General features: G+C 35.8%; 1 protein-coding gene across 7 annotated transcripts in view; it reads left to right on the top strand.

Annotated features, from left to right (window-relative positions):
* The first annotated feature begins 1,354 nt into the window (after positions 1 to 1,354).
* Positions 1,355 to 22,642, top strand: part of Tm2d1 (TM2 domain containing 1) — a 38,269-nt gene continuing 16,981 nt past the window's right edge. For 2 of the 7 annotated variants that reach the window (XM_058581528.1, XM_058581527.1), the window contains exons 1-5: positions 1,356 to 1,747; positions 3,666 to 3,725; positions 8,442 to 8,550; positions 12,834 to 12,925; positions 20,389 to 20,443. In XM_058581528.1, coding sequence (XP_058437511.1) covers positions 1,564 to 1,747; positions 3,666 to 3,725; positions 8,442 to 8,550; positions 12,834 to 12,925; positions 20,389 to 20,443 — 500 coding nt within the window. In that variant the 5' untranslated portion in view covers positions 1,356 to 1,563. Of the gene's footprint in view, positions 1,748 to 3,655; positions 3,726 to 8,441; positions 8,551 to 12,833; positions 12,926 to 20,388; positions 20,444 to 22,642 lie in introns of all 7 variants that reach the window. The other 5 variants (XM_058581525.1, XM_058581523.1, XM_058581526.1 and 2 more) reach the window with 4 other exon arrangements.

Raw genomic sequence — 22,642 nt, 5'->3', positions numbered from 1 at the left:
TAGGTTGCTTAGGGGCTCCTTAAATTTGGGGCTGGCTTCAAGCTTGCAATCGTCTTGTTTCAGCCTCCATAGTTGCTGGGATTACAGGCTTGCTCCACTGCACTGGGCTTAAAAAAGCATAGGTTAATTATTCATAAGTTAATTATGCATGAATGTTTTAAATTAAAAGCAGGCCATTAAAGCTAACAAACTTGTTTACTGAGAAAAATGTGTTTACAATACTATTACTTGATATTGTTTCATGTCTTCCAGCCCATAATCCAAAACGATACTTCTCATAAATACATTCTACCAGTGTTTTCAAAGTTTAGTCCCTGGGACAGCTATATCAGCATCCCTTGGGAACTCCTTAGCAATGCAAAACCCCGCCCTAGAACTTTTGGATCAGAAACTGTAGGCAGGGTTCATCTTCTGAGGCTAAAGTTGGAGAACCAGTGCACAGTTTTTCTTCCAAACTTGCTGATGTGGATGAAGAAGCACCACTCAAAAGCAAATATTCTTAGATGTTTAGACAAGAAGGATTAAATTTTCACTAAAATAAATTTTTTATTATGAAATTTCCCCAATACAGAATTTTAGAAAAAGAAACTTAGAAGAGATGAAGGGAAAAACCATTCCACTTTCTACTTGATTTAGTCTTAAATGTCTTGTTCTCCTTTTGTTATGGGTCTCTACCCTCTTAAAATTTCCCTTTATTTCCCATTATTAAAAAAGCCTAGCTGTTGGGGTGGCACAAGCCCGTAATCCCAGTGGCTTGGGAGGCTGAGACAGAAGAATCGCAAGTTCAAAGCCAGCCTCAGCAATTTATCCAGGCACTAAACAACTCAGGGAGGCCCCATCTCTAAATTAAAAAAAAAAAAAAAGGGCTGGGGATGTAGCTCAGTGGTGAAGTGCCCCTGAGTTCAATCCCGGGTACCCCCTCCCCCCACAAAAAAAAAAAGAAAGAAAACAGAAACAAACCTGTAATAACTCTCTTGTGACACAGAGTCCTTGGCAGGCTTCCACAAATCTTTCTCTAAGGTTACAGGCAGCCCATGATAACTTATAAGTAAGAGCATAGACTCTGAAATCCTGCAAACTTCAACGCCCCCCCCCCCCCCCCCCGTCCAACTCAGTAATTAAGTAACTAAGGTAAACGAGCTTTCAGCGTCTTCGAGCTTAGCTCTTTATTGGTAAATCTAAATCTTATTAGGACTCCTGAAGACGCAAACTCGCAGTTTGGGGGCACTGAAGTGCCAGAGCAGGATGAATTCGAAGGAGGAGCTTGCCTAAGACCCCCCCAACTCCCACCCCCGCCTCCGCCCCCGCCCTCGTGAACCTCTCCCTTCATCCCAGGGTTCGGGTCGGAGCGGGAGAAGACGGACTCTGTCCGAAAGAAGAACTCTGGGCTTCACTTTAAAAAACACTCTCTCGGGTGATCCTGCGGAGTCCTAGAATAAGAGAAGGTGACAAGGGATTCTCCAACCTCTGCGCGGTCCCTTTAAGAGCCTCTAGCCCTGACTCCGCCCTCTGCCGCCCGTCGCGGGCGGAACCGGAAGTGTGGGGGAAGAGCCGGTCCCCAACATGGCGGCCGCCTGGCCCTCCGGTCCTGTTTCTCCGGAGGCCGTGGCCGCCCACCTTCTTGCAGTCTTGTGGCTCGTGGCAGCCACCACGGGACCTTGGGGGGCTGTCGCTACCGCTGCCGCCGGGGGCGACGAGACGCTTAAGTGCGAGGACCTCAAAGTGGGGCAATATCCTCTATGGCGAGGTAGATTCCGGGTCGCGGTTCTCAGTACTGGCTAGGTCTACTGAAGGAACAACGACCCGTGACCTCTAAGGACGCCGGGGGACGAGGGGGGATTTGGGGATCGGAGGGGCAGAGGCCAGCCCGTGTGCTTTCCGTAGGATTTAACTAATGGTTGGTGCTTCTTAACCTCATCCATTTCTTTTTGTAACCGGTGTGCTTATTAAACATAGATCCTAAGGTATACCAGGCCCTGTTCTAGGCACTTAGAAATATAAATATTGACAGACTCTACCCTGGAAAAGTTTGCCAACGTCGAGGGAGACAAGTAATTACTAGTGCTTCCTCCAATCAAAGTGTACAATTAATTTTACATATAATACTTCGTGTTATCCTGAGATGCTAAACTGCCAGATGAATTCCTGCTCCACTTTGTATCCTTGGGCAAATTATTTGAACATTACATTTTCTCATGTAAAAATGTGAATGACAAGTGTGCCAATTTAAGGGGCTGTTGTGATATTTAATTAGTACAGGTGTGAACAGTGCCTGGTATAGTAGGCAATGTATGTGTTAGCTATTTATTTACAGGCGAGGAAACAGGCCAAATCAGGGGTAAGGGATGAGTTGTGCTTAAAATAGCTACTTTGGAACAGGAAAACTAATAATGGAAGCTAGAAATATAGGTTGACTATCTCTAAACCAAAAAACCAAAATTACTAAGTGCTCCAAAATCCAAAATTTTTTGAGCACCGACGTGACACTTCAAGCAAGGGATCCTCAACCTGTGTAAGAAAGATTCTGTAAGAGGAACTCTTGATATGAAGAAAATTCTAGTGATTTTGTGTGCTTTGAGGAGCGACACTATTACTATTAAAGGTTTTCACAGAATAGCTCTAATTTGTTGAATATCATTATGTTTTGACTTTGAGAATCATGGACCTAATAAGTTGAATTTTATTCTTGGAAGAAATATGGGAGTGATTCTAAAATAATTGGGCAGTATCAAAGTTGAACCCTGGAAAGAATGAGCCTGTAGAACTGTGAGGTGATGACAACTGGATAATCACTTTTATTCCTAGTATGAAGTTTCCAATAGAGATTCAAAAATCTTAAATGGACTCTAGAGACATTTTGTGAATACCACACTTACCCCTATTATAGTGTCAGTAATAAAACATTTAGGAGATAAAACTTCCAGTTTCTCTTTTGGACATTTTTGGTTCTTATGCTCTTTTCAAAAACTTAAAATCCTGCTAGAGTGTCCATATAGAATACACCCATCTTTCTGCAATCTGATGGAATTTAAATAAGGAAACCTGATTTATCACCTATCATTTATATGGCTGCATTAGCCATTCAAACTTTGAACTTCAGTTTTTGCTTCTGTGATGTGGGGCTAATAGCATCTACCTCACAGGTTTGTGTTAAATGAAATTCAGTGTATGGTAATTCTAGGGCTCTGCAAATTAGTTCAGTACAAATCTTTGGAAACTGATTTGTTAACCTGAAGCCTACTTAATAATAACTTAGTAAAATGTTTATTTTAATTTTTGCTTTGTGTTTATATCCTGATTGATGTTCTTTAATGATGAAATTCTCTGCTAGAGCTTTTTTTTTTGTTAATTGTGGATGAATTTTTATTTATTTATTTATATGTGGTGCTGAGAATCGAACCCAGTGCCTCACACATGCTAGGCAGGTACTCTGCCACTGAGCCACAACCCCAGCCCTCTCTAGAGCTTTAAATACATACATTTAATTTATATACTTTGCTTATAATAAGTTAACATTCAGGTATTATTTAGGTATTATACTAGAAGAATGTTTATATCTGTGCTTGTTGACTTGGATAAACCAGCAGCTTCTTTTTTACATGTGGTGTTATGTTAGATAGTTCTTATTTCCTTAACTTTTTTTTTTTTAACATATATTTGTAAAGATCCCAAAATAAATGATGCTACGCAAGAACCAGTTAACTGTACAAACTACACAGCTCATGGTAAGACTTCAAGAATTATGTCTTTAAAAATAATTTTTAAAACACTATTTCATAGACCGTATGTGACCACTAAATTTAATTAATAAATATATTTTTTTCTTAAGCTATACATTTTATTCAGTTTTCAGAAGAATTTAAATTTGAAGAACTGGCTAGGTGTTGTCAAGATTTAATTAATTGATTAATTATTTATTTTGATGCTGGAGATTGAACACAGGACCTCACATATGCTAAGCATGTGTTCTACCACTAAGCTATACTCCCAGCCCCAATATTTAAATTAAAAAAGAATCTTATTTCCTTAATTATATAAATTGTAAGTTTTGTATTTTCATTATATATTTAAAATTTTTGCATCAGTTTATATAGCTCCCTCATTTTCTTCTTATTTAAGTTTATTTTTAATTGATATATAAAAACATAAAATTTGTATATATTTATGGGGTATCATGTTATGTTTTAATATATGTATACATTGTGTAATATTTAAATCAGGGTAAACATGTATTTCCTTAAGCAATTATAGCCTTTTATTTCTTAAGAGATGTGTGCAAAGATACTTCTTTGGTTAGAGTTTTTAATTACTCAAAAAAAGTGAAATGAGACTGTTGGTTTTGTAAAATATAGTGACAAACTATGTCACCTACATTATATATGTTTCTGCATGTACTTAGATATATCCTAACAGTATGCATTAATATTTTCTCAGAGGGGTGTTTTGATAATGGGTCAAAAAAAATTATTAGACTTTCAGTCTAATGATTTTGGGTAGCTTCTATTCTAAATTATGTACAATGCCTGATAAAATATAATAGTTTACTCCCTGTTAAGTCTTTCCTTCTAAAGATTTTTATGTCTTTATATTTTGTCACATTATTAGCCCAATTCTAGTTAGAAGAGATACTTGAAAGTAAGTGGTAGCTGTGGAGCTTGCCTGTAATCTCAGCAACTTGGGAGGCTGAGGCAGGAGAATTACAAGTTTGAGACCAGCTTCAGCAACTTAGCGAGGCACTAAGCAACTTAGCGAGAACCTGTCTCAAAAAATAAAAAGTTCCAGGACGTAGATTAAGTACCCTGGGTTCAATCCAGTACCAAAAAAAATATAAGGTAAGTTGTGTTAAACCTTTATTATTGACTTTTTGCTACTATGCTGAAATAGTGAGATTTTATTATATAAACAGTCATAGGATAATAGATGTATGTATACATATAAATATATGATTTTCATAGTAGATATTGCTTATTATGTATACATCAATTTAAAAGAATATTGTAATTTATCCCTCTTTGGTTAGCCTGTAAGTATGCTGTGATTTGCCTGTTTACAGTTAGAAGTCTTTAATGTTATCGGTTTTAGAATGTAGTATAGAGTTAACATGCATAAAGAAGAGAAAGCTCTCAAATATAGTTATTTATAATCATTCATATGAAAGATGTTGGAAATCTATGCATACTATTGTGACAAATATGTAACTGGCAGACACTCTCAGAAAAGTTTCTTCTAGCATTTGGGATTTTTTGTATAGAGATTTTAAAGGAAAATATACAACTATAAAGAATAGTTTCTGCCTGAAAAGAGCTCTGCTCTCCAGTTAGGTGTCTATTTTGGATTAAATAAGTTTGAATTCTCTTAAGGATTATTGATAAGTAAAGTTATAACCATATGCAAATCAAGTTGCTAGAAAAAATTCAAGGTATTATGGAATTAGTCATGGTATCAGGAAGTGCTTATAGGATGAAAGGGGAGAGGTGCAGGAAAATAAAAGAAATGCTTTTCAAATAAAATTTGAAGAGAATAAAACGTGTAAAAGTCTGTTTGCCTAACTAAATCTGGAAACATATAAAATGTTCTAGATTTAAAAATAAATGACTTTAAAGATTAATAAAGGACTTTAGCCATGTGCAGTGGAAGGTGCACACATGTAATCCCAGTGACTCAGGAGGCTGAGGCAGGAGGATTGCAAATTAGAGGCCAACCTCAGCAACTCAGTCAGACCCTGTCTCAAAATAAAAAGGGCTGGGGGTGGGGTTCAGTGGTAAACTACCCCTAGGTCAATCCCCAGTAATCTCCCCACCCCATTAATAAAGAACTTTAAATCATTACCATGATTTTAAAAAGAAAACAAAAGTTTTGAGACAAATGTGAATCATGAGGCTTCTTCATATTAATGTGTAATTTATGCATGGTACAAAGGTGTTGAACCAAGAGCTGGGGTAGGTTCTTCCAACCCAGTCTGATGCTTGAGTCTGTGCCAATCCACAAGAGTTTTGTTTTGTTTTTCTTTTCTTTTCCCTAATTGTCCTTTTTCAAACATAAAAGGTAGTGGGGTAGCCATGGTAAATCTGATCTAAATCCTGATCAGAGAGGATGTCAAATCACCCTGGAAGCCTGTTTCCCTGTGGTAGAATGTGAGAGTCCCTTTCCTGCATCATGGCTTGGATAAAGGCATGTTTCTGGTCCTCAGACTTTAGGCCAAGCAGTGCTGCCTTTGCATCCTCTGACTTCTGCTCTGAGGTGCCGTAGTGCCCACAGCTATTGTAGGAATAGAAGTGGTGCTGGGCACTGATCTGTCACAGCATTTACATTGTGATTTTCCATTGGTCTTCTGGAGTTTAATAACTCAGTGTTGTAATTTAGTTGCAATGCAGGGTTTATTTTGCAGCTGGATTTCATTGGCATTTTAACATGTGAGTGAATTTTCAACATATTGTGCACCCCAGTCCAACAGTATCTTTAAAAAAGTCAGACTGGATATGATTTCTTTCTTTCTTTTTTTTTGGGGGGGGGGGTACTGAGGATTGAACCCAGAAACGCTTAAATACCAGCCATATTACCAGCCCTTTTTATGTTTTATTTTGAAATGGGGTCTCACTAAGTTGATAGGGCCTTGCTGAATTGCTGAGGCTGGCTTTGAACGTGTGATCCTCCTGTCTCAGCCTTCCAAGCCGCTGGAATTAAAGATTTGCACCACTACACCCAGCTACTGGATGTGATTTCTATAACAAGTTATACTGTATAATGACCAGCTATAAAGAAATGTGCCAATCTAAAATTCATGTCAAAACAAAAGCTAGAGATAAAGGTGACAAGAGCCAAAACATCTCCATATTTCCAGCATTGAAACACAGTTCTCCTTGAGGAATGCTTAAGTTGGAAAAGCCACTATTTTGCTATTATCATAATAAAGAACAGTTGGGATTAGAATCATCAATAGATGGTGAATGTAGGGGATTTTTTTTTTTTTTTTAATCTGGACATTGAACTCAGGGGCACTCAATGATTGAGTGAACATCCCATTTTTTAAAAAAAATATTTATGTTTTAGTTTCAGGTGGATACAATATCTTTATTTTATTTTTATATGGTGGTGAGGATCAAACCCAGTGCCTCACACATGCTAGGCAAGCATCTACCACTTGAGCCACAACCCCAGCCCTCCCCAGCCCTATGTTGTATTTTATTTAGAGACAAAGTCTCACTGAGTTGCTTAGAACTTCCCCATTGCTGAGGCTGGCTTTGAACTCATGCTTCTTCTGTCTCAGCCTCCCAAGCTTCTGGGATTACAGGTATGCGCCACTATGCCCAGTCTGTAGGGAAAATTTTTGATGAAGAATAGGCTGTTTGCAAGTTTTTTCCCCAGTACTAGGGATTGAATCCAGGTTCTCATGCATGCTAGGTAAAAGCTCTACCAATGAGCTACATCCCCAGTCCTTTTTAGTTTTAGATGGGGTATCACTAAGTCCAGGCTGCCTTCCAACTTGTAGTCCTCCTACCTCAACCTCCCAAGTAACTAGGATTATAGCAGCTGCATGATCTTAATGAGTCTGCCCACAAAAACATTAACTGTACATTAGAAAAATCTGAATGCTCAACAGTTAATATGCCCAGTGTGTAGAGTTTTCATCCCTTGAAATAAGTAGCTCATACTTCTGACAAAAACTGCTGTAGAATCATTGTAGCAATTTGGTTTTCTCTTCATTCTTATACTTCTTACCACCTTTTCTGAGGTTCTAAGCCTGGATTGTTAGCCATTTTTCTTTCATTTTTTTTTCTCATATCAATGTAAAGTAGCCAATAGGAATGATTAAATAACTTTAAAAACTAAAATTTTCAAAATATGGCAACTTGAACAATTGATAGTGTCAAGTTGTGCCTGGCAGACACTGTGTTAATTCTCATGTCATGTAGGTTATGTATATAGATTAAATTGCTAAATGCTGAAATAGTACAATACATAGAATAAAGAGTTTTAATTTATGGCAGCCAATGCCTATAATAGTTAAAATAAACTGAATATTCAAACCCAGATTATGTTAAAATGAATTACCAACAAAACTTTAAGAAATATTCTTTATCCTAGAGATGAAGTAAAACAAATAATACTGTGCAATTCTTCCTTTGTCATCTTTGTCAGAGGCAAGAGATTGGACTTGGATGGACCTTGTATAACACAGTGGCAGTTTTCATATTTGTGTTGAGACCACTCTATCATTTTATTTATTTTATATATACATATATATATTTTTTTTCTTTCTTTCTTTCTTTCTTTTTTTAGTAGCTTTTCCTATCTAAATTAAACTCTTCTGTCAGACGTTACATAGGAAGGTAGTTTGTTGAATTTTCTTGTGTGCTTTGCCAATATTAGGGGGAAATATTACATACCTTTACTGCATAAAAAGAAGTAATATTTTTTTGATTTTTTTTTTCTGCCTTTAGTTTCATGTTTTCCAGCACCCAATATAACTTGTAAGGATTTCAGTGGCAATGAAACACATTTTACTGGAAATGAAGTTGGTTTTCACAAGCCTATATCTTGCCGAAATGTGTAAGTACCATTACTGATACCTAAAATTTTAGATTATTTGCCTATGTAATATATTGATATCATAGAATGAAGAGTTAATTTATGGGGAAATCCTGCAGATGTAATGTTTATGTTTTTGCTTGTCTCAGAGTCTCTGTTTTTTTTAAGTATACATATGTTTTTATAAATGTAATTCACCAATGAAGAAAGAGCTAAATTCACTGTGTGGAATAAGACAATAAATGGTCTCATGCCTTGTTGAGTAGGGGCAATAAGTTTATCAAATGAACTATGAAATGAATTATAAAAAATACTGTTTTCAAAATTTGGGAGATTTCTAGAATACAGATAGGTATTGTATGCCTATTATATCAGAAAAACACAAATGGTTATTACTCATTTTCACATTAAGAGCAGTTTGAACTTGACTAATTCTTTGAATTGGATATGGATATTGAATAATAATGAAACAATTCAAAGTTTTCATTTTGGAATAATAAGACAAATGGATTTAATGTTCTCTGTTTAAAGGACTTTTATGCTTGAGTTTTATATTGATTACAGTAAAACTTACATCCTATTCTTTTATTCTTGCTTTGTACTAAAATCAGAATTTATTTTTACCTTATAACTGTATATGGTTGCATTTTATTTGATGGCACCTGTTTATAATTGTATCAAGAAGTAACCACTGTTTTGCTCTTTCTACAACTTCTTTCAGAATCCTTTGAGCTTAGAATCCTTTTTTCTTTTCTCTTTTGACCCTAGTTCATTGAGTTAGTGAGGTTTTGATTCTGTCCTGCTGTGTAATCCTAAGCCGATCACTTAATCTTCTTGGGTTTCAGAATTTCTCATTAGCAAAGTTAAAATCGTTTAAAGGAATTACTTTCAATGTACTTAAGTATGGTGTAGTCAGTGTTTAAACTACAGATAAATATTTCTGCCTAAAACACTACAAATAACAGTGTATTAAGTGTTAGTCCAAGATATCTAGGTTAAAATACAACTAAGAAAATCATCTGTTGAGTATAGCTACCTACTCAATTTGAACCTTACAAATTCATTACATGTAATAGTAACACTGTAAGATGTGTTATGTAGTTTTGAAATGAGTGCTGATTTTTCCTTCAGTGTCTTCAGAGTAGAGTAGGCTCAATGCAGCTGAGCTGCACTAATAATGTTCACAAGACATTGATGTCTGTTATGATAAGGCATATCACCATCAGGAAAACCAGATACTCCAAGTCTACTACCAATTTATTCCCCTCCCATAGTAAAATCTACAAATCTAAAATAAAATTTGCTTGATGAGTATTGAATCTGAACGATGGAAGTTAGTGGTAAGAGTTATAAAACTAAGATGGCCTGATGTATCATTTTTCTTTTTCAGGATATTTAATACATGCATAGCCAAAGGGCAGCTGCTATTCAGCTATGAATAGACTTACTGACAAATTCCTATTTACTGGGAGTCCCTCTTCTGGTTTACATATTTTTTGCTCCTGTTAGCATATTATTTTTCAAATTATATATTACATGAATACTTGATTAAAATTCCATCTTAGTATTGCAGATACAACCATATTATAGTATTCCCCAGAAAATGAAAACTGGTAACCATGTCTGATTGATTAGCAAGCAATTCACCTGTTTATAGTGGCCACTTATATTAGTTGAAACAGGCTAACTGCTGTAATAAATGTCTTTAACATTTCAGTAGTTTAGTACAATAAAAGTTATTTCTCATTCATACCATGATCCAATTTAGGTTGGCTTAGAAGTCTGAGGAAGAGGGTATGAACAGGTCGACGGTTTTCATTTTGCATGAAGCCATTCAGGGGCCCAGCTCTTTTCATTTCTTTCCCCCTTATTCCTCATATTTAGTCTGTTACTTCTGCTTTCTTAATATTTACCTGTGTGTGTGTGTGTGTGTGTGTGTGTGTGTGTGTGTGTGTGGCGGGAGGGAGGTTTCTTTTCCTTTTCCTTTTTCTTTTTTGTCATACTGGGGACATACCAGGGACTTGTGCTTGCTAGGCAAGCATTCTCCCATTGAACTACATTCCTGGCCCAGTATTTAACAGTTTTGTTTACTTCTTTGTGCTGCTGCTACTACCTGAGTTTTTGGAAAGCATCCTAACTTATTTTTCTACTTCTAGTATGGTACCTCATTACAATGTGGATGGGGCACCACTGCCCTGTGCATAAAATTGGATATTATTGTAGTATTAAACACATGAGCAGGAGGATCTTTGGGCCATTTACCATCTCCTCCCAACTTTCCAAGAAAATGTTGTAATTGTGAGTGCAGTGCAAAAAGAAAAAAACAAAACCCCACAGGATTATTTATAAGGTTCTGACTTGATCAGATTTGACTTTGGTTCTGGATACCTCTCTCTTTATTCCCCTTTGCAGTAAAATTCCTTAGAAGAGTCGTCTTAATACTTCAGTTTTTCTCTTTCCACTTTTTCTCAGTCTCCTTCTTTTCAGTCTTTTGCCTTCATCATATCACCAAAATTGCTCTTGTGAGATCACTGATAATTTCCTTTTAGTTAAGTTTAAGTAGTAAATTCTCAGTTATTATCTCACATGGTATACTAGCCACATTTTTTACTTGACTTCCAGGATACCATTCTCATTCAGTTCTATTTTTTCTTCACCTCCTTAGTCTCTTTTCTGGTTCCTTCTTCTTGGAGTCCCTCAGGCTCAGTTTTCAGATCTCTTCTTTTGTCTGTCTATATTCAGCAATCTTATGGCTCTAAATGCTTCTTATATGTTTGTAACTTTTTAATTTTTATCTCTAGCTTAGACGTCATTCCATAACTCCAAATTTCTAAATCCAGTTGTCTTTTGGGCAACTCCACTTGAATGTCTGATACATACCTCAAACTCACATCTGAAACTGAGATTCTAATTTTCTTTCCAATATTTATCCATCCTCAGCCTTCCCAACTCATTAATGCTAGCTTTATCTGAGTTGTTTAGGATAAAATCGTCAGTGCTATTCTTAATTATTTCTTTTTTCATACCCTAATTTAATACATCAGGAAATCTAATTGGTGGTATTTCAGAATATATTCAGAATCTGATTACTTTTCACTGCTGCTTTTGCTATTACTTTGGATCCAACCATTATTAATTCTCACTTGAATTATTAAAATATCTTTCAAACTCTTTTGAATTTGCCATGTTACTTAATTTGGTCTATATAATGTTAGTAGGTGTGAAACAAACAAAAGTTTATGTGCTTGTGGGCATTAGCTTTCCTTTTGTTCTTTGATATGTCATGAGAAGAAGTTGCCTGAAGTAGCTGCTACAGGATCAGGTTGGGTCCTTGTTAAGTGAAACTGATTTCAACTGAATCTACTCTTTGGATCCAAGCTCAACCAAACTGCAGCCTGAAGCAGAAAATCTCAGTTTAGCTACCCTACGTCTCTTGAACCTCTCTTTAATCTATGAGAATAAAAGCTTGTTACAAGCCACTGAGCTTTGGAGTGGTTTGATATATGACATTACCATGGTATTAGTTGATGAATATTCTCATCCAGTCTGTTTTCAACATAGCAGCCAGAGTGATTATTTTAATAAAAATTTAAATCAGATCATGTTACACCTTTACTTAAAATCCTGTAGTAGCTTCCTAATTTCCACCAGAGTAAAACTCAAAGAGTATTTGTAAGTGGTGTACAGGGCATGATGGGTTTCCTTTACTCCCCATTATCGCTCTGACCTCATCTTGTAATAGTGTGTGCTTTTCTCATTCTGCTCCTATTGTACTGGCCTCAAACCTACAAGGTGTGCTGTCTTTGTACCAGCTGTTTCTTTCGCTTCAGTCACTCTTCTCTCAGAGGCCTAGCATGGCTTAATTCATTTACTTCCCTCAGGTCTTGCAAAGACATTACCTTCTCAGTGAGGCTTACCTTATGACCCTATTTACCCCATTTAAGTGGCCTCTGGCATTCTGGATTCCCTAACCATGCTGTTCTACTACTATTACTACTACTTTTTTTTTCCATAATATTTATGACTTTCTAATGAACTATATGATTTCTTTTAAAATATATTTGCTTTTTGCTTTCTGCAACTAAAATGGAAGCTCCTCAGAAACAGGGATCTTTGTTGCTTTTATTCATTAATGTATCTTAGTAGCTTAAAGTAGTGCTTAGCATACCAAAGGCACCTCAAAAAGCATTAATGGAATGAATGAATGAGCCATTTAAAAATAATTAGTAATTTACAGCTTGGTTTTTAAAAATTTTCACATGTTGGAAACATGAATATGACGCTCAAGTTTTAATTCTGTACAGAAATGGCTATTCATACAAAGTGGCAGTTGCATTATCTCTTTTTCTTGGATGGTTGGGAGCAGATCGATTTTACCTTGGATACCCTGCCTTGGGTAAGTATGTTTCATTAAAAGAAAAAACAAATTCTCATGATTTTGTATTCTAGTCAAGAGTATTTTTTTTTTAAATTGGTAAGTATATTCTTAGATTAAATCTCTGCATACTGTTAATATTACAAGTTCCATGTAATTGGAGTTGAATAGTTAACATTCTCCTGTGAGTATAGAGCTATCTCTACAATTCAGTTTAAGTAAGAAATGCTGACTTTTCCTGTGTATTTACCTTAGGAAAACACGTACTCCAGTTAGTGTAGGGATTTACTTAACGACAGTAATACTTGGAACTCTGAGTGCCAGTGCTGGACACACATTTTTTTTGCTTGAAATTTTTTCACTGTTACCCTGGGAATAGAAACTACTTTTTTCAGAATAAGTTGATTTTGGAATTTTGATGATCAGCATGAGCTGGAGGGAACCAGATTTTTTTTTAATTCTTTGTACTAGGGAATGAACCTGGGTCTTGCACATGCTAAGCAAGTACCTACCACTGAGTTATGTCCCAGCCCTTTTAAAAAAATTTTGAGACGGTGGCTGGGCTTGTAGCTCAGTGGTAGAGCACTTGCCTAGCACATATGAGGAGGTTCTGGGTTCTATCCTCAGCATCACATAAAAAATAAATAAATAAAAATAAAATAAGGATATTGTGTCTATTTCCACTCTCAAAAAAAGTTAAAAAAAAATTTGAGATGGGTTTTGCTAAGTTGCCTAGACTGGCAAGTTGTAGTCCTTCTGCCTCAGCCTTCCCAGTAGCTCATCATGTGTGCTACTGTGCCTAGAGGGAGGCTGATTTATTACCTGTTAGCATCCTTCTCCATACCTTCCTTCTGCCTGCGGTATTCACATTTTCCATAATTACTAATGCTTATGAAAACAGTTTGTATCTGGACATGGTAGTATAAATCACACCTGTAAATCCCAGTGATTGAAGAAGCTAAGGCAGAGGGATTGCAAGTTTGAGGCCAGTGTTGGCAAGTAAATGAGGCCCTGTCTCAAAATAAAAAAATAGAAAAGGCTAATGATGTAGCTTTGTGGTAGAACAAGTAGAACACCCCTGGGTTCAGTCTCTACTACCACCCCTTCCAAAAAGAAAATTGTTTACCTTTGACCACAGCTTTTAGTAAACAATTCTTTCATGTTTTACCCTTACTTAAACCTTATAGCTCTGAGTTTATCCTCCTCTTTAAATCCTCTTTAACAGGTAGGGAAACTCACCAGAGAGTTAAGGGATTACTGAATTTGAGACCTTACCTTAGTTGGTGACTTTTATTATCATCTTTATAGGTAGGGAAATTGTCATGAGATTAAGAGATTTACCAAGGACATTCAACTGGTGACCTTAATTTGAAACCAAATTCTCTTGTTCTAATGATCATGCTTTATTTACTGTAGTATGCTACTTCTGTATTAGCCCATCATTGAGCAAATAAAGTTTTTTTTTTTTTTTTTTTGTAGGTTTCTTTTTTTTTTTTTTCCCCTGCAATACTTGAGATTGAACCCAGGACTGCTCTACTACTGAGCTACATCCCCAACTCCCCTACCCACTTTTTTTTTTTTTTTCAAGTTTTGAGGCAGTCTTATTAGTTGCTGGGGCTGGCCTCCAACTTGTGATCCTCTTGTTAGTATCTTGAGTTTCTAGGATAATAGGTGGGTGCCACCACATCTGGCTTGGCTTTAAACTTTCTATTCTTGTGCCTCAATCTCTCAGATAGCTGGGATTCCAGGTATTAATCTTGTGGGCACAAAAATTTTTGAATGCTCTGCTTTCCAGCTTGCAAAACTCACCTTATTCCTTCCGTGTTGCTACCCAACAACAGAGGTATGTTTCATATAGCTATATCTAAAACTTAGTGTTTTATGTTCATAAAGAAAAGTCAGAACTTAAAGTACTGTGTACAATAATTTATTCAGTTACCCATTTCTTCAACATTTAAGAAAGTAATTATGTACATATTATATAAATAATGATAAAGATCCCAGAGTATATTGGTTAAAGAAAATAAATGTGAAATAAAATTAATATGTTGGTAGGTCAGTTTATGATGTTAGATTGTGATAGAGCCAAAGCAAGGTGCTGTGAGAGCACAGAAAAGGGATTGGTTCAGGAGGCCATGGGCATAAATAAAAATCTGTTAGAGGAGATGACATTTGATCTAGGTTTTAAGGATGAAGAGATTAAAGAGATTTAGGCATTGTAGAGAATGGCATTTGCAAAGTCACAGGGTATTGAAGTATATGAATGTGCCTTGAGAAAAAGGGGGATAATTTAGCCTGGGATGTAGGAAAAATGCTCACAGAATATGAAATTGACTGTAGAGGTAGCCTGTAGTCAGATCATAAAAAGGCTTTGAGTGTCTTCCTTTGGAACTTGGACTTTACCTTTTAGACATCAAAAGTAATAAAGGTTTTTACATAAAAGTGTCATGGTCATAGTTACCTTTCAAAAAGATTAATATTGGAGGAATTGTGAGGTATGGCTTGATTGGGGAAAGGCTTATATAGCAGAACAAGCTAAAAAAAAAGGTTGATGGAATAGTCTTGGCTTGAATGATAGTGTAATTATACTTTGTCCATTCCTTAGAGCAACAATACCTTTTAGTAACACAGCTGAAACCATATAGTATACAGGAAAGCCTCTGATTTGCCAAATAAAATCATTTAGTCTAACTATTTTTAGATGAGAGGGATGGAGAAACTAAGTTCATAAAGAGAAAATGATATGATCTGGTAGTTGCAGCGTGTCCAAGTATTTTCTGTTTTGAGATGGGGTCTTGCTTTGTTAGCCAAGCTGGGCTTGAATCCATGATCCTGTGGCCTTAGGCCTCACTAGTAGCTGAGATTATAGCTGTGCACTACTGCTACTGACTTCTAATAGTTCTTGCATTTTCCTCTGTCCTCTTTAAGAAGACTAGACCATATATAGTTTTTGGAAGGATTTCTAACTTTTAAAATGTTCATGAAAGGTTGTGAGGGAAAAAGAAACAGTATTCTTTAGAACAGTTTATTCTGTGATGAGGTTATACTTTTCTATTTCTTTTTCCTTTCATGTGCTGGGAATCAAACCCAGGGCCTTGTGTGTGCTAACCAGGTACTCTTACCATGGAGCTATACCCCCATCCTACTCTGAAATGATGATACGAAATAATAAATATATTTAAAATATTTGGCTTAACGAGTGACTTGTTTTAGCTTTTTGTTATGTCAGATGGGCTGTTGGACATACAGTGTAAGTTAATGTTTTAGACAGTGCAGTGAATATTTTTTTTTTCTTGCAAAATAAAACTCTGTATACATATAGTGGCTCTGGTTAGTGGTTACTAGTTTTTTTAGCAGGAGCTGTTTTTCTGTGGCAATTGTCACTTCTAGTCTATTATCAATATAAGCCAAAGAGAACCTTTGATTTTGAGGCTGATGTTTCATAAATTTGCAAATTTATTTATTTATTTATTTTTGGTACTGAGGATTGAACCCAGAGGCGCTTTACCACTGAGCTAAGTCCCCAGTCCTTTTTTTTTTTTTTGAGGCAGAATCTCGCTAAGTTGCTGAGGCTGACCTTATGCAATCCTCCTGCCTCACCTTTCCCAGTCACTGGGATTACAGGCGTGTGTAACCCACACCTAACACAGATTTACTTTTTTACATTAACTTTAAACTTCAGTGTGAATGTTTTTTAAAACTCTGAATAACATAACTATATCAATAACATTTGGATGTTGTTTAATTCACCAAATATTTTGAGTGCTAACTTGAGAAAGGAAACAATCTCTCATCTGCTTCATAGCTTGTTGCTATTGTCCTATTTTCCATTGGCTTTGTGTTTTGTTTTGTTTTTTAATCTTTCCATTCTTAGTAGGATCTTGGAATGAGAAGAGTAAGTGAGTATGTCAAATTTATTATCTTTAACTGAAAATCTTCTTATCTCTTTAAGCATTCAAATTCACACACACACACATATATATTGTGTGTGTGTGTGTGTGTATCCCTATCTTACTTGCATTTAAGCTTCTTTTTTTCTTTGCAGTACTAGCTGATTGAACCCAGGAATGCTCTATTACTGAACTACATCCCTCATCTGGTATAGAAGGCATACCTGTAGTCCTAGCACTCAGTAGGCTGAGGAGGGAGAATCACTTAAGCCTAAGAGTTTGAGACCACCTTTAGTGGACAGAATCCCCTAAGTCTTCCTCCCAAGTAGCTGGGATTACAGGCACGTGTTACTGAATTAACCTGGATTTAAGAGGTATCTTAATACTAAGGGTCTTGGTATGTTGTATCAGCTGATCAAATCTAATATGTAAAAATTAGTGTTAATATAAAAATTTTAAATGTTTTAAATTTTATTTTATTTTTAATGCTTGAATTGAGCTCATGCAAGGCAAGCATTCTACCACTCAGCTACACCCCAGCCCTTTTTATCCTTTTATGTTGAGTCAGGGTTTTGCTGAGGTGATGAGCTGGTCTCCAACTTTCAATCCTCCTGCCTCAGCTTCCCAACTAATTCAGATTGCAGACCTGTACCTCTACACCTGGCTGAAATTTTAATTTTTATTACAAATCTAAGGTGAAGGAATTTTAGTGTTTTCTTTTTGTGTGTGGTCCTGGGGATTGAAACCAGAACCTCATACATGCTAAACAAGCACTCTACCACTAAGCTACACTAATTTGAGTTAAAATGATTGTTGTCATTAAAAACATTCTCCCCCTCTCCCCTCCTATTTGAGTTGTGGTCTCTCTGTGTTCCCCAGTCTGATCTCAAACTCTTAGCCTTAAGTGATTCTCCCTCCTCAGCCTATTGAGTGCTAGGACTCCAGGTATGCCTTCTATACCAGGATAGAAAACATTCTTAACTGGGTAATACAGTGTTGGCTATTTTGTTTTTGCAATCCTGGGGATCAAACCTAGGACCTTGCACATATTATGCACATACTCTACCCTGAGCTATATCCCAAGCCCTTCAAATTGTCTTGTTTAGTCTTTCTTCATGGTTATAAAAAGCATTGACTTTATTTATATAAAGCTTTTAAAAATACTTCCTTAATACTGTTTATGGTCATTGAAATTTTATTTTAGATTATTTTTGAGGTGTGACTTTTAAAAAGCATTTATTTTTTAGTTGGACACAACTTTATTTATTTATTTTTATGTGGTGCTGAGGATTGAACCCAGGGCCTCGCCCATACTAGGCAAGTGAGCGCTCTACTGCTGAGCCACAATCCCAGCCCTTGAGGTATGATTAACAATTAAAAATTGTGTATATTTAAGGTGACAATAAGGATTTGTTTTCTTTTTTAAAAAAACTTTTTGTGCTACGGGGAATTGAAACCAGGGGTTCTTTACCACTGAGCTGTATCCCTTGACCTTTTTATTATTTATTTGGAACAGACACTTGCTAAGCTGCTTAATCTGGCCTCGAAATTGTAATCATCCTGCCTCAACCTCTTGAATTGATGGTGTTACAGGCATGTGCCACTGCACTGGCAAGGATTTGTTTTAGCAGTGCTAGGGATCAAACTCAGGGCCTTGTACATGCTAGACAAGTGATGTTCAACTGAGGTATACTCCCAGCCCCAACAATATATTTGTATAAGTATGCCTTATGTAGTTCTTTTTTGTGGTGCTGGGGATTGAACCCAGGGCCTCAAGTGTGCTAGGCAAGTTCTCTACCACTGAGCTACAACTCCAGCCTCCCCCTACCCTACCCTGCTCTTTTTTCAGTTTGTGTACTGAGTATACAAAATCTTTCCCCTTACATGATGTATATAGATAAAGAAATGTCACATGGTAATGCGTAAATATATATACTTTCTTTGTATCAAAAAATTTAATCTCCCATAGCAAATTTTAGGTATATATTACATTTTTATTAACTGTATTTAGCATATAGTATTATAGATACTTAGAAGTTCATCCATCTTTGTGGGGGGGCACCTGAGTTGGAGCTGAGCACGCCTCCTCAGCCTTGAGTAATGGGGATATTGAACTGGCATTTCATGCAGTGCAAAGCAAGTAGATCTTACCTTCGCTTGGCAAGGAAGTGCAGCGCTAGGATTGGGCATCACCCATGGGACTGGGCTACACCCCCTTTTGTTGTAACACAATCCCTTGACTTATTTGGTGGAATATTCTATCAGTGTCTTTCCTCTAATAAATACAGGGGTTTGGGGTACTTTCTTTCTCTCTTGCCTCCCTTGTTCCTCTTGCCCTCCAACGTGGGAACTGAGATCTCAGAGCTGTCCCTGATCCCCACAAAAGATATTTCTGTGTTTGTGTAGTCTTTTTGTTGCCAGCCCAATTCATGCTGAGTGACCCTGACTCTATCACCTGCGGGACGTGGGCAGTACATCTTGTAGTTGAAAGTTGATTCTTCCTGGCCAGCATCTCTCTATTCCCACTCCACAACCTTGTCAACCATCATTCTGCCCTGTTTCTCTAAGTTCATCTATTTTAGATACTACATTAAGTATTCTCATCAAATATTTGTTTTTATGTGGCTATCTTGTGTCACTTAGCATAAAGTCCTCCAAGTTCATCTTCATAATTACAGATGGAAAGATTTCCTCCTTTTGAAAGGTTGAGTCCACTGTATATGTATTCTGAAATATTTATAAACCATATGTCTGAGAAGGGACCATATAAAGAACTTCTACAACTCAATAGCAGAAAAACAAATAACCTGATTTAAAAATGGGCCACCGACTTGAATTGATATCTTGCCAAAGAAGACAAACAGATGTCCCATAGGTATATGATAAGGTGTTGAGCATCACTAATCATTATTCTTACACTTCTTAGATCATCTATTAAAAAGAAATGATAACAAATGTTAGTAAGGATGTGGAGAAAAGGGAATCCTTGTATAGTGTTGGGGAATGTAAATTGATATACCCATTATTTAAGACAATATGAAAAAACCTTCCAAAATTAAAAATAGGACCACCATATGATCCAGCAATCCCATTTCTGGGTTTGTGTTCAAAGGAAATGAAATCAGTGACTTGATAAGATATTTGCATTCCCGTGTTTTTTATATCATTATTCATAATAATGTCCATTAATGAATGACTAGAATTTTATTAGAATAAATACTGTAAATCATGATAGTGTGAAATTTCCTAAGTAATTTAGTTTTAAGTGTGATGTATCAGAATTAAATGAAGAACTTGTGGAAGATGAACTTTCTTGCAAGATATAAAAATTTATTTAAGAAAATTAAAAAAAAATATTTAGGGCTGTAGTTTGGTTCTTTTCTGTGACTTTATGTAGAGCTTTATTTCCTTTAATTGATTTATTCCTCAGTATTTGCTTTAGCTGGAAGCCTTTTTTCACCATGAAGCCTTATTTTTCTAATAGTATTATTTGTGTTTTTAACTCTATGTTAACATCTGTGGTTTTTAAAAAATATGCAGTAACTGGCATATTTTGCCCATCTGCAACATTAAAAGATTATGGATTCTTAATAGGTGTTTTGGAAGCAATAAAAGAAAAGACTCTTCATAGAGATATTGAATTTAAAATGTAAGTATTTTTTTATTATGAAAATAACAAGGTGTGTTTTAAAACTCAAATCTTAAACATCTTTGGCTATTATTCCTGCTTCAGTTTTTAAAAAAAAAAAAAGTATATATTTTTTAGTTGTAGATGGACACAATTTTTTCTTTCTTTCTTTCCTTTCTTTCTTGTGCTGAGGATTGAACCCAGTGCCTCACAAGGCAAATGCTCTACCACTGAGCTACAACCTCAGCCCCTCCTGTGTCAGTTTTACAGAAATATTTACAGAATTAAAAACTTGGGACTTAATGGGTTAATTTTGAAACTACAAGTTTGAACTGGTATGTAATAACCACTGATAACTAGGACAAATAAAATGATTTATGGGTTAAACTTTTATTCTAAGATTTGAAAGCTCTCTTTTATAGATGTATACACAAAAAGGATAAGAATACCTAGTTATCAAATCATTGTAAAACACTTGTGATTTGATAGTCTCCAACCTCAATGTGAAATAATCTGCATTTTTAAAACAGTCACAGAGAGAGCGAGCGAGCCAGGCATGATGACTCAAGCCTCTAATCCCAGCTACTCAGGAAGCTGAAGCAGGATTGTGATTTGGAGGCCAGTCTTGGCAATTTAACAAGACCTTTTTTCAAGCCTGAAAGACTGGAAATGTAGCTCAGTGGTAAAGTGCCCTTGGGTGTCATCCCTAGTACTGTAAACATTAAAAAAAAAGAAGAAAAAAAAAAAGAAATAATAATAATAAAAGAAAAACAAAACTGTTGCAGACAGAATAGTATTTGCAAGACCCAACTTCTAAAGCAAAAAATTATCACAGATTTTTTTGTGAATATCAAGTTAATTTCTGGAAGTTCTGGGGATTGAACCCAGGGCCTTATATCATTAAGCAAATGCTATACTACTGAGCTGTATCCCCAGCTATCTTATCTTTTTACTTTATACCTAAATAAATCTTATTACTAAATTTCCATTTTTATTTTAATTTTAAATTTTTATTTATTTAATGTTATAAAAAATTAACTTTATAATCCTTAAATAGATAATGTAGTAATTACTTTTCGAATGTTTCAAAATAACATTTTTTAAAAATTTATTTCTTCTCTGGTACATTAAAAAATAACAACTGTACATATTAATGGAGCAACATATACTGCTGGATACAGTATATGTGTGCTGCACCCACCTTTAATCCCAGCAGCTCAGGAGGCTGAGGCAGGAGGATTGCAGATTCAGGGCCAGCCAAGGCAATTTAGTGAGAACCTGCCTTAAAATAAATAAATAAAATGAATGGAGTAATAAGGGATATGTCCAAATTTGTGTTTTTAAAATACATAACTTAAGTTATAAATAAAACTATATTTATGTATAACTAAAAGCATAGTTAGATATAAACTAAGTATACTTGTAGCCTGATATAGCAGCAGCACATACCTATAGTCTGGCTTGGAAAGCTAAGGCAGGAAGATCGCAATATAGAGGCCAGTCTGGCAATCTGGCAAGCCCATATCTCAAAATAAAAAGATAACTCAAAATGTTGTGTATATAATAAATGTTTTGAAGAAAACAAAGTGAAATTTTCTATAATATTTATTTATTTATTTGTTTGTTTATTTATTGGTATGGGGGTTTGAACTCAGGGGCACTTGACACCAAGCCTCATTCCCAGCCCTATTTTGTATTGTATTTAAAGACAGGGTCTCACTGAGTTGCTTAGTGCCTTACTTTTTGCTGAGGCTGGCTTTGAACTTGTGATTTTCCTGCCTCAGCCTTCCCAGCTGCTGGAATTACAGGTGTGCGCCACTGAGCCCAGCTTCTATAATATTTTTAATAGTTGTTAAATTATTTGTAACTTGTTAGCCAGTACTTATAACATTATGCTACAGTGTGTCTTATACTAAGAAGATGGGAAAATCAACTCATGTACCTATGCATTTCAATCTTTTTTTGTGTGTGTGTGTTTCCAGGTTGTATGCGAGGGTTGATCTTTTTTTACACTTAGTTTTAGCTGTTACCTATTTTTAGTTGATATTTGCAACTTCCTTTTCACAAAGAGTTGTTTTTTCATGCCATTTTAAAATCTCAACTGTGATGCCTTGTAAGAAATTCAAATACTGAAGAAGGATCACTTATCTCCTAGTAACCATCATGTTTTGGGGTTATATCCCCATATATATCCTACAGTTAGTCAATGCTCTTTTATCA

Source organism: Marmota monax, unplaced genomic scaffold (assembly GCF_021218885.2).
Source record: "Marmota monax isolate L192 unplaced genomic scaffold, Marmota_monax_Labrador192_F-V1.1 WCK01_AAM20220418_F8-fsc00023, whole genome shotgun sequence".
Lineage (NCBI taxonomy): Eukaryota > Metazoa > Chordata > Mammalia > Rodentia > Sciuridae > Marmota > Marmota monax.
The sequence above is the reverse complement of the archived record's forward strand: the minus strand, read 5'-3'. Positions and strand labels throughout refer to the sequence as shown.